The sequence below is a fragment of the Tamandua tetradactyla genome, chromosome 13 (assembly GCF_023851605.1).
Source record: "Tamandua tetradactyla isolate mTamTet1 chromosome 13, mTamTet1.pri, whole genome shotgun sequence".
Classification (NCBI taxonomy): Eukaryota; Metazoa; Chordata; class Mammalia; order Pilosa; family Myrmecophagidae; genus Tamandua; species Tamandua tetradactyla.
Window position 1 is genome coordinate 50,498,541 of NC_135339.1, and position 15,037 is coordinate 50,513,577.

Below are 15,037 nucleotides of genomic sequence, written 5' to 3' on the forward strand. Positions count from 1 at the left end.
TCCTGTTGAAAACACTTCAAAAGATAGGAATACAAGGGAACTTCCTTAAAATGATAGAGGGAATATATGAAAAACCCACAGCTAATATCATCCTCAATGGGGAAAAATTGAAAACTTTCCCCCTAAGATCAAGAACAAGACAAGGATGTCCATTATCACCACTATTATTCAACATTGTGTTGAAGGTTCTAGCCAGAGAAATTAGACGAGAAAAAGAAATACAAGGCATCAAAATTGGAAAGGAAGAAGTAAAACTATCACTGTTTGCAGACGATATGATACTATACGTCGAAAACCCGGAAAAATCCACAACAAAACTACTAGAGCTAATAAATGAGTACAGCAAAGTAGCAGGTTACAAGATCAACATTCAAAAATCTGTAGCATTTCTATACACTAGTAATGAACAAGCTGAGGGGGAAATCAAGAAACGAATCCCATTTACAATTGCAACTAAAAGAATAAAATACCTAGGAATAAATTTAACTAAAGAGACAAAAAACCTATACAAAGAAAACTACAAAAAACTGTTAAAAGAAATCACAGAAGACCTAAATAGATGGAAGGGCATACCGTGTTCATGGATTGGAAGACTAAATATAGTTAAGATGTCAATCCTACCTAAATTGATTTACAGATTCAATGCAATACCAATCAAAATCCCAACAACTTATTTTTCAGAAATAGAAAAACCAATAAGCAAATTTATCTGGAAGGGCAGGGTGCCCTGAATTGCTAAAAGCATCTTGAGGAAAAAAAACGAAGCTGGAGGTCTCGCGCTGCCTGACTTTAAGGCATATTATGAAGCCACAGTGGTCAAAACAGCATGGTATTGGCATAAAGATAGATATATCGACCAATGGAATCGAATAGAGTGCTCAGATAAAGAGCCTCTCATCTATGGACATTTAATCTTTGATAAGGCAGTCAAGCCAACTCACCTGGGACAGAACAGTCTCTTCAATAAATGGTGCCTAGAGAACTGGATATCCATATGCAAAAGAATGAAAGAAGACCCATATCTCACACCCTATACAAAAGTTAACTCAAAATGGATTAAAGATCTAAACATTAGGTCTAGGACCATAAAACAGTTGGAGGAAAATGTAGGGAGATATCTTATGAAACTTACAATTGGAGGCGGTTTTATGGACCTTAAACCTAAAGCAAGAGCACTGAAGAAGGAAAGAAATAAATGGGAGCTCCTCAAGATTAAACACTTTTGTGCATCAAAGAACTTCATCAAGAAAATAGAAAGACAGCCTACACAATGGGAGACAATATTTGGAAATGACATATCAGATAAAGGTCTAGTATCCAGAATTTATAAAGAGATTGTCCAACTCAACAACAAAAAGACAGCCAACCCAATTACAAAATGGGAAAAAGACTTGAACAGACACCTCTCAGAAGAAGAAATACAAATGGCCAAAAGGCACATGAAGAGATGCTCAATGTCCCTGGCCATTAGAGAAATGCAAATCAAAACCACAATGAGATATCATCTCACACCCACCAGAATGGCCATTATCAACAAAACAGAAAATGACAAGTGCTGGAGAGGATGCGGAGAAAGAGGCACACTTATCCACTGTTGGTGGGAATGTCAAAGGGTGCAACCACTGTGGAAGGCAGTTTGGCGGTTCCTCAAAAAACTGAATATAGAATTGCCATACGACCCAGCAATATCATTGCTAGGTATCTACTCAAAGGACTTAAGGGCAAAGACACAAACGGACATTTGCACACCAATGTTTATAGCAGCGTTATTTACAATTGCAAAGAGATGGAAACAGCCAAAATGTCCATCAACAGACGAGTGGCTAAACAAACTGTGGTATATACATACGATGGAATATTATGCAGCTTTAAGACAGAATAAACTTATGAAGCATGTAATAACATGGATGGACCTAGAGAACATTATGCTGAGTGAGTCTAGCCAAAAACTAAAGGACAAATACTGTATGGTCTCATTGATGTGAACCGACATTCGAGAATAAACTTGGAATATGTCATTGGTAACAGAGACCATCAGGAGTTAGAAACAGGGTAAGATAATGGGTAATTGGAGCTGAAGGGATAGAGACTGTGCAACAGGACTAGATACAAAAACTCAAAAATGGACAGCACAATACTACCTAATTGTAATGTAATTATGTTAAAACACTGAATGAAGCTGCATCTGAACTATAGTTTTTGTTTGTTTGTTTGTCTTTTGTTTTTTATTATTATTATTATTTTTATTTTTTTCTCTATATTAACATTCTATATATTTTTCTGTTGTTTTGCTAGTTCTTTTCCTAAATCGATGCAAATGTACGAAGAAATGATGATCATGCATCTATGTGATGATGTTAAGAATTACTGATTGCATATGTAGAATGGAATGATTTCTAAATGTTGTGTTAATTTCTTTTTTTTCTTTAATTAATAAAAAAAAAATCTCTGTACCCAGAGGGACACACCAAAAAAATAAATAAATAAAAATAAAAATAAAAGTATTGGCAAGGTCCTTTGAGGGATGGGAGATAAAATATGGAACTATTAAACTTTACCATCAGGAAATCCCCCTGATATTGTGTCAACTTTAGGCTCACTCAAATCATAGGCCATGTCCTTGATCTTGAGGTTTACTCTTGTGAAGCTTATGTAGGTAGCAGAGAAGCTTAGCTTATTTATAGGTATGCGTAAGAGTTAGTTCTGGAGGACCTCTTGTGTTGTTCAGATGTGGCCTCACTCTCTCTAAGCCCAGCTCTGCAAGTGAAATCATTGCCCTTCCCTCTACGTGGGAAATGATTTGGCAACATGGGAGATGACTCCCAGGGATAAACTGGGCCCTGGCACTATGGGATCAACAATGCCATCCTGACCAAAAGGGGGAAAAGAAGTGTAACTAATAAAGTATCAGTGGCAGAGAGAGTTCAAATATAGTTGAGAGGCTACTCGGGACGCTGCTCTCATGCAAGCTTCAGTTAGACATTGCTACCTACCATAACCTGTCAAACCCCCAAAAAACAGGAGTATATATAAGATTCCACAAGGGTTCCATGCACTAGTGTAACTTCCCAGAAACCTACAACCTCCGGATGGGTCCCTAGACCAGATAACTCCTGAAACATAGAGGGCCCAGCCTCTCCAGAACATCATATAGTTTCATCTCCCTAACCCATATTAGTGACAGCTCCTTCCAACATGAAAAAGTTAGAATGGCCATAGCTCAAATACTCCTAAAGAGAGGGATAGAAATATCAATGCTGATGGTGGAGTTATACAGAGAAGATAGGATTTAACAAATGAATATGACTGCTGAATCATTAAATCGATATCTCTTTTAGTCTCCAGTGTCTTAGAGCAGCCAGAAGTAAAAACCTAAAATTGTGGAACTGTAACCCATGCCGAACTCTGAAATATGTTCTACAACTAATTGTGGTGCTGTGCTTGGAAATTTATCGCTTTTATGTATATATGTTATTTTCCACAAAAAGGAAAGAAAAAAAGTCGATTGTGGTGATAAAACAATATTTAAGCCCTCTAGCCTCCTATATTCTGGAGCAGCTAGAAGGAAAAATCTGAAAGGATCATATGATAGCCTATGACAAACCCTGGGATCTGTCTTGTAACTCCTCGTTGAAGAGTGCTTTGAAAACTATTGCTTTCTTATTTCTTTGCTTTCTATATTTGTTATACTATACAATAAAAAAGTTAAAAATAAATAAATAAATAAACAAATAAACACTGTTCCTGATGATCACTGGAATACTTACGATGGTCGATCCTCAAGAATTAAGGCAGTGGTAGAAAGTGGCTCAAATTCAAAATTCTTACGTCTTGAAGACTGAGGTGGGGGTTTACAGGTCCTCCCTGTTCGTGCTTCATATTCCTAAAGTAAATAAAAATACACTTTATGCAGACTTTTCCAATTTTCATTTTCTATTATTAAATCTCTGTTATTATAGTTATTATACTATAATAAGGAACACATGAAATCCACTTTCTTCCCCTGAAACAAGGTAAATTATGAACTTATATTACATACAAAGTATCAAAGTATATAAGAGAAGGGAAATAGAAATGCACTAGATTAATTAAGGTGTTAGGGAGATATTCTTTTTTTATTATTATTATTACAGAAGTTGCAGGTTTAGAGAAAAATAATGCAGAAAATATTGAGTTCCCACACCTTGGATTTCACCTACTTTGAATCTAACTACTACAAATCCACCTACCTGCTCTAAATTCAAGTAACACTCCATTAACTTATTTTATCCAAAAATATGGCCAAAGACTTAAATGTTTCACTAAAATTAACACTGTGTCTACAATATTTCTCTAATCCATTAAAAAATTAATGAATATTAAAAATTAATCTGATATATATTCTTCATAGACATCTAAATTTCTAGATTTACATATTCCTTTATAATTGTTCACAAACGTCTGCTGAAAATGTATTTCTAGAAATTTATCAAAGATCATTAATAAGCATACTGATTTGTAATTTCCAGAACACACATTTCCCCCTTTCTAAAAAATCAAGCTAGCGGTAGATCAGGTCAAGATTAAGGTAATTCAGAATACAGGGGTAAGGAAGACATTACCTGTATTTTAAAACTTCCTCTACTCTTTGAGACCAAAGGAAGAAAGGTTTGTTTTGTCCAGAACCTAAATTTTCTGTAGCATATAATCTAACTCAACATGTCTGGATAGATCATTTAAACAATCCAAACACAGGGAGCCCAGAATAAGAATGAGGGCCTTTAATCCTGTATAGCTTCATGTAATGTCTGGATACATCCCAGAGTATATTAAGCAGATAATAAAAAAGTAGTGGCAAAGCCCCTTGAGGAATGGGAAAAATGATATGGAGCTATTAAACTTTACCACCAGGGAAACTCCTGGTACTCTGTCAAATATTAGGAACACCCGAATGAATAGGCCAAGCCCTTGATCTTGAGGCTTGCTCTTGTAAAGCTCATGCAGGTAGTAGACAAGCTTAGCCTACCTATAGGTATGCCTAACAATTACTTCTGGAGGACCTCTTTTGTTACTCAGATATGGACTCACTCTCTCTAAGCCTAACTCTGCAAGTGAAACCACTGTCCTCCCCACTACATGGGACATGACATCCAGGGGTGAAAGTCTCCCTGGCAACACGGGAGATGACTCCCATAGATGAGTCTGGCCCTGGCACCATGGGATCAACAATGCCATTCTGACCAAAAGTGGAAAAAGAAGTGGAACAAATAAGGTATCAGTGGCTAAGAGAGTTCAAATAGAGTCAAGAAAGGTCACTCTTCTCGAAGTCACTCTTATGCAAGCTTCAGTTAGATACTGCTATCTACCATAACTTGTCAAACCCCAACGAAAATCATTCCTGCCAATCCTAAAGAACACCTAGGGCAATATATAAGATTCTACAAAGATTCCATGAACTAGGGTAACTTTCCAGAAACCTACAACCTCCAGATGAGTCCCTGGACTTGATAAATCCTGAAATGCAGAGAGGCCAGCCTCTCTAGAACATCAACTAGTTCCAGCCTCCTATCCCATATTATAGACAATCCCTTCCAACATGAAAAAGTTAGAATGGGCAAAGCCCAAATACCCCTAAAGAGTGGGAGAATGATCAAAGGCGACGGTAGAGCTATACAGAGAAAGTAGGATTTAACAAATGAGTCTGATTACTGAATCAATACATTGATATTTCTTTTAGTTTCCAGTGTTTTAGAGCAGAAGTAAAAACCTAAAATTATGGAATTGTAGCCCATATAAAACTCGGAAATTTGTTCTACAACTAATCATTGCGCTGTGCTTTGAAATTCATTGTTTTTTTGTATATGTGTTATTTTCCACAAAAAAGAAAAAAAAAGAGGAGGAGTATAAAAAAGAAGATAGGATTTTACAAATGAGTATGACTGCTGAATCACTATACTGATATTTCTTTTGATCTCCAGTGTCTTGGAGCAGCTAGTAGAAAAAACAAAAGATTGCAGAACTGTAACCCATATCAAACTTCAAAATCTGTTCTATAACTACTTGTTAAAATATACTTGGAAATTTATTGCTTTTTTATACATATGTTACATTTCACAAGAACAAAAAAGTTTAAAAAATCAAACTACCATTTGATTATTTTCAGGTACCAATTTAATTTATCATGAAATTCTCAAAGATTACTCAATGATTTCATGAGCAGAACTGCAAGTCCATTTGTAGCTAGAGAAGATATTAATTTAAATGAAGGAAATTAAATGCACTTAAAGTGGTCAGGTGTTTCACTTACTGGCTCTTACCTACCACCGCCTGTAATTCTTTTTATCTCATTATATCTTTTCCAACCAAAGATTGTTTGTTTCCTCTTACTGAATCAGACATTTGCTAACAACATTTTTAAAGGGATGGTTCCATCCTTCTAAAAAAGTTGACGAGTTTCTTAAAGCTTATTCTTTTTTACAGTAGTACTTTTTAAATGTGTATACTGTCTTAAGCATTTTCTATAAATTTTTACTTTGAGGGTCCTGCCACCATTTACAAAGGTTTCTACTATTGTTTCATAATTGCTTTTAGTTCTGCATTTCCCTTTACATATACTAAATCCATGCTCTGGGTTTTAAGAGATTTCTTCCTTCTCAAAATTACTTAAGTTTCTGTATGTTCGTTTTTATTAATTCCCATTCAAAAACCTATATAACCTTTCAGAATCAAAAGGGTCAGACTTTTTTTCTCCTTTGAAATTTTCTTTCCTAACCTCTAGGATTGTATATCTAATTATACTGAATGTTTCTTTTCTTTATTACAAGTTCCAGTATAACAAACCATTTTTCTTACTAAAAAATCATGGATGCTAGAGTGGTATATGAAGTTTGTTATAATTTCAGTGACACTCTGTTCTTCTACAATGTAGCCTGGTCTCACTGCCAGACAGAACACAATGAATATTAAACATAGCATTTTCCAAACAAACAAATATCAAGTGAAGAGACAGCAAAATAAAACTTCTGAATCAATCTATTAATAATAGCTAGCACTGACATGTACCATGTACCATGCACTGTCACAAACATTTAAAACATTTAATCCTTTAAACAAGACTGCAAGGTACCTAAATCAAAGTGGAAGAAACTAAAGCACCAAGAAGTGTGTCATTAGCCCAGTGTCATACAAGCAAGTGGCAGGAGGTCTAGTCTAGAGCTTGGTCTCTTAACAGTCTTATTTTAATACATAAAAAGACAGTAAAGAAGCTCTTCAGAATAATTTACAATAATGAAATAGATAAAAACATTTGGTGGGACAGAGAATTTTAAAATGGGTAGATGACACTGATAACACCTGAATCACTTATCAATCTTAACATCACAAAAAAGAGAAGACTAGACATGATTCGCTTCTTCTTATGGTGCAATATGAAGTATATACCATCATTCTTGAAATATTCTTGAAAAAAAAAATCCAACCTAAATGTGAACAAGCCTCCAGAATTGTGCTCTTCAATATGGTAACTACAAGAAATGGCAACCAAAGAAGTTATATATGCTTAAATATGCATAGAAAAATATCAAAGAATTATTAAGAAGTTTTCCTCTGTAGGGTTGAATTAGAATGAAATGGTATTATTTTAACTTAAATTATTCAGTACTGTTTGAGGAAGAACTGACATTGCATGCTGAGCATTAAACAACAGGTGCCCACTACACATGAAGATAAACTTGTTTATAATATGGACAAGTACTCTTAAATAATTGAGTCGAGAAGTATATAAAGATAGTAGTGCTCAAGTAATTGAGAAGGAGTTGGAATACATAAGATTTCACTTAATATATAATAAAATAAAATCTCATGGTTGAAATTTATGAAGTCATTTTCATTTAAATTCATGCCTATCATATAATAAAAATTATTCTTTATTTGAAAGACATACATATATTTCTTCTATAAATGATAGTTTACTGATGAACTAAATACTAAAGATTTTACAGGTTGTTATAATGATATTTTACAATAATAAAACTGGAAATATCATAGTTCAAGGAAATAAGTAAATAATCTTATTTACAGTATTGTTTGAAAATACCGTACCAGTCTGTCTCACTTTCTGCCAACCAAGTTCAGTTTTAAATGACCTCTTTTATGAGTAACTGGCAGCTCCTGACCAAATACAAGATGAGAAGCATTCAGTTCTTTCTTGAACATATGAAACATATTTCTACAGGGTGTTGTAATAAAACTAGTTAATTTTTAATTTAACTTACTCATTTCATCTTTCACTGATAATACTTTTATCTAAAAAATATGTTCAACTGGGGTAATCAGAATAATGTATAAAATGAATTTGCTAGGGGTAACTGACAAATAGCTGTAGGAAAATTTGTTTTACTTACTGCATGAAAATTTGACTCAAACTAGAAATTCTAAGTATGATAAAAAAGAAGGTAGGCAACTATTCCACTTTCTCTATAAGGATGAAGTAGAAAATGACTTACAATTCCAAGGCAAAAAATACTGTATATTCCAAAAGGATAAAGACATTTTTCCTCAAAATAATCTTTTAGAAAAGGGTGAACATATTTGCTTAACAGCATTTCTCTTATTATGGGTGTTTTTTCTATATTAATTTTGAGCAGAAAAGCACTATTTGGAGAAGGCACATTATCCTGAACTTCTTCTCAAGCAGTACTAGCATGGGGGCCGCTTAATAATCATTTTTTTTTAATTTTTAATTGAAGTGGGAGAAAAAGGCTAAGAAATTGAACACAAAGTCAATAAGGATTCCTGGAGGTATAACTGCCCAACTGTAAACTTTTATTCCTCAACATGGTAAAAGGAATATATGAAAAACCCACAGAAAACACTGTACTCAATTGTGAGAGACTGAAAGCTTTCCTCCTAAAATTGGGAATGAGACAAGGATGCTCTCTGTCGCCACGAGTATTCAACATTGTACTAGAAGTTCTAGTGAGAGCAGGAAAAAGAAATAAAAGACATCCAAATTGGAAAGGAAGAAGTAAAACTTTCATTATTTGCAGATGACATGATACTATAGTTGGAAAATCCTGACAAATCTACCACAAAGTTACTTGAAATTCAGCAAGTTGGGAGGTTACAAAATTAATGTGCAAAAATCAGTAATGTGGGCGGGCCGCGGTGGCTCAGCGGGCAAAGTGCTTGCCTGCTATGCCGGAGGACCTCGGTTCGATTCCCGGCCCCAGCCCATGTAACAAAAACGGAGAAACAGAATACAATAAAACAAGAAAATGTTTAAAAATGTTTCCCTTTCTTCCTTCCTTCCTTCCTTCTATCCTTCCTTCCTTCTCTCTGTCTTTCCTTTAAAAAAAAAAAAAAAAAAATCAGTAATGTTTCTATACACAAGCAATAACCTGAAGAGTCAATTAAGGAAAGAATCCATTTAAAATAGTATCTAAAAGAATCATGTATCTAGGAATGAATTTAACTAAGGATGTAAAGGACTTGTACACAGAAAACTATATGACATTGTTAAGAGAAATCAAAGAAGATCTAAATAGGTGGAAAGACACTCCACGCTGATGGATAGGAAGGTTAAATGTAGTTAAGATGTCGATTCTACCCAAACTGATCTACAGATTCAACACAGCACCAATCAAAATGTAATCAATCTACTTTGAAGACTTGGAAAAGTATTTACCAAATTCATCTGGAAGGGAAAGAGACCCCCAAATAGCTAAAAGCATCCTAAAAAAGAAGAATGAAGTAGAAGGATTAACACTCCTAGATTTTAAAACTTATATAAAACCACAGTAGTCAAAACAGCATGGTACTGGCATAAAGACAGAAGCATTGACCAGTGGAATTGAATCAATAGTGCAGAAACAGACTATCAAATCTATGGTAAACTGATCTTTGACAAGGCCCCCAAATTCACTGAACTGTGACAAAATAGTTTTTTCAATAAATGGGCAGGGGAGAACTGGATATCAATAGCCAGAAGAATGAAAGTGGATCCTTACTTTACACTTATACAAAAATTAACTCAAATTGTATCAAATGGGATTGAGGTAATTCAGAACACAGGGGAAAGGAAGAAAAAAAAATCTTTTAAAAATTATTTAAAAAATCAACATAGTAGGAGATCAGGTTATGGAGATCATAATTTTATACTTATAAAATAAATGAAAATACTGTAATATGTTTAGAAAATGCTTGAGACAAAATTTCTAGTTACAAGATAATACACAGACTTACAAAGCACTATTTCCAACAACTTGGACAAAATGAAAATGAGGTTTCCTTGGAAACCTTAAACACCCCCAAACTGGTCAGAAGTTGCAAAATAATAATAAGAAAAAGACAATAATAATAAACTTTTCATAGACACGGAAGATTCCAACTTTACTTTCTAGGTAATTCATACCAACATTCTTGCTGAAAACAACCTTTGTGATTTGTGGCAAAGGGGAAACAAATAAGGTGAGCCTTACAATTATCCCATTCCTGTACTAGGAGGCAATTTCTGAACATCATCGCAGAAAGGGGGAACACAATGAGAGCCTGGCTGTTAGTTTGGGGAGGGTGGGTGGTGCTGGTGGTTAGAATTTGTGGGCGACAGTAGTAGCAAAAAAAAGTACTACGTTGAAAAAAAGTTCTAGAAGTCTCACAGGAGTCCTCTTGAGTCTTTGGCTGAACACCAATCTTCACAGGAGTCACGTGAAAACACTACAAGGTTGGACAAAGAACAACTTCTTTGGAAGGAACAATTACTGGGGAACCATAAGCAAAATAGTTCTCAGAGCTCACCCAGGACAGCAAATTATTCACATCTCCACCAAGAAGGGGAAGTCATCCTAAATACATAGAACAATCAGTAGAGCCCCAGAAATTCTCTTTATTGAATGTCAAACATTGTGAATTTTATGTCACTGAATACTACATAATACTTGACTTTGTTCTGCCTGGTAGTTAAGTTTCATGTATCAGTTTAAGTCTTTTATAGTTTGTTTGAAAGCTTTTTTTAGTTCAGGTCTAGAGTAGCTATTTCTTTAGAGTTAATTTACCCCCACTACTAAGAAATCATTAAGTTTGCTTTGCTCTGCAGTGTCTAATCCACAGTTAATACCATCCAGTGAAATTTTCATCTCATATTTTGCTAAAAAGAAGATGAAAACATACTAGAGGATATGGCAATAAAAAAATCTAAAATTAAGTATACAAAGAGAAAAGATAGAAAAAACATAAACAGAGCTTTAGGAAGCAATATCAAGCAGCCTAACACACTATGTAACTGGAGTCTGGCAGAGAGTGGGAAAAATGTTTGAGAAAATAATGGGTGAATACTCGCCAAATTTTATAACGACTATAACCCACAGACCAAGAACTATAAACAGAATAAACACAAATAAAACCACACCAAAATGCATCATAATAAAATATTTGAAAACAAGTGCTAAAAAGAAAACCTTAAAATCAGCCAGAGGAAAAAAGTGCATATGTAAAAAGGAACAAATATGAAAATAACTACACACTTTCATCTGAAGCTATGCAAGTCAGAAGACAACAGAAAAATCTTTTAATTCTGGAAGGAAAAAAATAAATCAAAGAAAAAAAGTGTTGGCTTAGAATCTTATACTAAGAGAAAGAATCCAACAAAAATGGAAGCAAAATTAAAAACTTTTTTCATACAGATAAAAGCTAAGGGAATAGGTTATCAATAGACTCACACTTTGATATATTAAAGGAAACTTTTCAGGCAGAAAGTATTTGTTACCATGTGAAAAAGTGGATCTATGCAATGAAATGAAAAGCACCGAAAATAGTAAATAAGAATAAATATAAAAGACATCTTCCCACTTTTAAATTTTTTAGTAGATATCTTACTATTAAAGCAAAAATAATACCAATGTACTATTTTCAGCAAAAAAGTTGGAAAAGAATGGACGTATATTGTTGAAACATTCTTACATTAGACTTGAAGTGGTATATCATTATTTGAAGGAAGAGTAGATAAATTAAAGATAAATATTATAGTCATAATATAATATCACAGTATCTCATCGTAAGCCATAATATAGCAGTTCTTAACATGTAATTGGAGGAGCCAATGGGGTCTCAGAGATGCTTTCATGGGGACTGCAAAGTCCTATATTCATGATATTGCTAATAAAGACAATTGCAAAATTATCTTTATCGCTGTGTTGACATTTGCACTAATGATACTAAAACACAGTTGAATTAAACTGCAGGTACTCTAGCACAAATCAAGGCAGTGACATCAAATTGTACTACAAATCTACTTGCTACAACAAAAAAGTTCCACTTAAGAATGCCCATGATGAGATAGTAAAAATTATTAATTGTATTAACTTCAATGAGTAATTTTTTTAATATTGTGTAACAAAAAGAGAAGTACACATAAGGAACTTCTGCTACACACCAAAGTAGAATAGTTATCTTGTACTTGTGAGCTGTGAAATGGACAAATTCCTTTTTCATGAAACACAATTTTTACTTATAAGAGTAACTGATGGCAAATTATAGTTATTCAGACCTGAGTATTTGGCAGTCACTTTTAAAAACTAACCAAAGTGGACCCTTCATTTCTGTGTTATTTCTCCCCCCCACCCTACCCCCCCCAAAAATTTACCCCAGTTAGTCATGTCATGAGGAAAACAGACAAAACCAAATTGAGGACATTTTGCAAAATACCTGACAAGGAAAGACTGAGAAACTATCAAAGGCTAGAACAGACTAAGAAGACATGACAAAATACAATGTATACCCTGGATTGGGTCCCAAAACAGAAAAAGAAGATTAGTGAAAAAACTGGTTAAATCTGAGTCTGTAGTTTAATTAACTATAAATACTGGTTTCTTCATTTTGACAAATGATGAGGGTAATTTAAGATGTTAATTTCAGGGGAAACTGGTGGAGGGTTATATAGGAACTCTGCTATCTCTGTGATTTTTCTAAAAATCTAAAAATTATTCCAAAATAAAAACAAAAAATAGAACAAAAAGGATGAAATAAGTCAGTGATTTCAAGGAAAACACTGAGAGTAACTGTTGCAAATAATAAAATCCAACCTTTCAAATGAAAACTGTAATTCTGCCAAACATGTAAATGTTACCAAAAAAGCTTCCTATACTTACACTTTTCAGATGAGATCAGTAGTGATATTACGGTAATATTTTGATACTATATAATGAAATGCCTCAACATTTGGAAGATCTGCATAATTTAGGGAACCGTTATTTTCAAATGTGTGATTTACAAAACCATGCAGGGTAAAAGAAAAACACTGAAAGTGCAAACTAGATCAATGGATTTTTACATACAGAGATAGATGGCTTTAGATTCCATAGTATAACCAATTTTTAAGAAACTATAATGATTAATTTGGGAGTGGAATCAAGAATATCCACAATTTATCTAAAAAACTTAATACTCTTCTCTTTATTATTTACATATCTATGGGAGGCCAGATTTTCATGATATGCTTAAACCAAAACAACATATGGTAAGAAATTCAATTGTAGGATTAGAGTGAGAAGCCCAGCTCCCTTTTATTAAGCAAAACAATGAAGAGATTTGCAAAACTTTAAAACAATGCCACTCTTTCCACTGGTTTGGTTTAATATTATTTTTGACAAAAGATATGTTATTTATGTATGTTAGCATGTAATGGTTTTTTTTTTTTATTAATTAAAAAAAGAATTAACAAAACAATTAGAAATCATTCCAATCTACATGTACAATCAGTAATTCTTAATAACATCACATAGTTGCATATTCATCATTTCTTAGTACATTTGCATCAATTTAGAAAAAGAAATAAAAAGACAACAGAATAAGAATTAAAACAATAATAGAAAGAAAAAAAACCAAAAAAAACAAAAACAAAAAACCTATAGCTCACATGCAGCTTCATTCAGTGTTTTAACATAATTGCATTACAATTGGGTAGTATTGTGCTGTCCATTTCTGAGTTTTTATATCCAGTCCCGTTGTACACTCTGTATCCCTTCATCTCCAATTATCCCTTCTCTTTTTTTTTTTTTTTAAATTAATGGAAAAAAAGAAATTAACCCAACATTTAGAGATCATACCATTCTACACATGCAATCATTAATTCTTAACATCATCACATAGATGCATGATCATCATTTCTTAGTACATTTGCATTGGTTTAGAAGAACTAGCAACATAACCGAAAAAGATATAGAATGTTAATATAGAGAAAAAAATAAAAGTAATAATAGTAAAATCAAAACAAAACAAAACAAAACAAAACAAAAACCTATAGCTCAGATGCAGCTTCATTCAGTGTTTTAACATGATTACTTTACAATTAGGTATTATTGTGCTGTCCATTTTTGAGTTTTTGTATCTAGTCCTGTTGCACAGTCTGTATCCCTTCAGCTTCAATTACCCATTGTCTTACCCTGTTTCTAACTCCTGCTGAACTCTGTTACCAATGACATATTTCAAGTTTATTCTTGAATGTCCGTTCACATCAGTGGGACCATACAGTATTTGTCCTTTAGTTTTTGGCTGGATTCACTCAGCATAATATTCTCTAGGTCCATCCATGTTATTACATGGTTCATAAGTTTATCTTGTCTTAAAGCTGCATAATATTCCATCGTATGTATATACCACAGTTTGTTTAGCCACTCTTCTGTTGATGGAGATTTTGGCTGTTTCCATCTCTTTGCAATTGTAAATAATGCTGCTATAAACATTGGTGTGCAAATGTCCGTTTGTGTCTTTGCCCTTAAGTCCTTTGAGTAGATACCTAGCAATGGTATTGCTGGGTCGTATGGCAGTTCTATATTCAGCTTTTTGAGGAACCGCCAAACTGCCTTCCACAGTGGTTGCACCCTTTGACATTCCCACCGACAGTGGATAAGTGTGGCTCTTTCTCCGCATCCTCTCCAGCACTTGTCATTTTCTGTTTTGTTGATAATGGCCATTCTGGTGGGTGTGAGATGATATCTCATTGTGGTTTTGATTTGCATTTCTCTAATGGCCAGGGACATTGAGCATCTCTTCATGTGCCTCTTGG

The 15,037-nt window shown here is 33.9% G+C and overlaps 1 protein-coding gene across 13 annotated transcripts in view; it reads right to left on the reverse strand.

Annotated features, from left to right (window-relative positions):
- TBC1D12 (TBC1 domain family member 12) overlaps window positions 1-15,037 on the reverse strand; it is a 213,578-nt gene that overhangs the window by 70,932 nt on the left and 127,609 nt on the right. For 9 of the 13 annotated variants that reach the window (XM_077125385.1, XM_077125386.1, XM_077125387.1 and 6 more), the window contains one exon: window positions 3,768-3,883. In XM_077125385.1, coding sequence (XP_076981500.1) covers window positions 3,768-3,883 — 116 coding nt within the window. Of the gene's footprint in view, window positions 1-3,767; window positions 3,884-8,079; window positions 8,149-15,037 lie in introns of all 13 variants that reach the window. The other 4 variants (XM_077125393.1, XM_077125390.1, XM_077125392.1 and 1 more) reach the window with 1 other exon arrangement.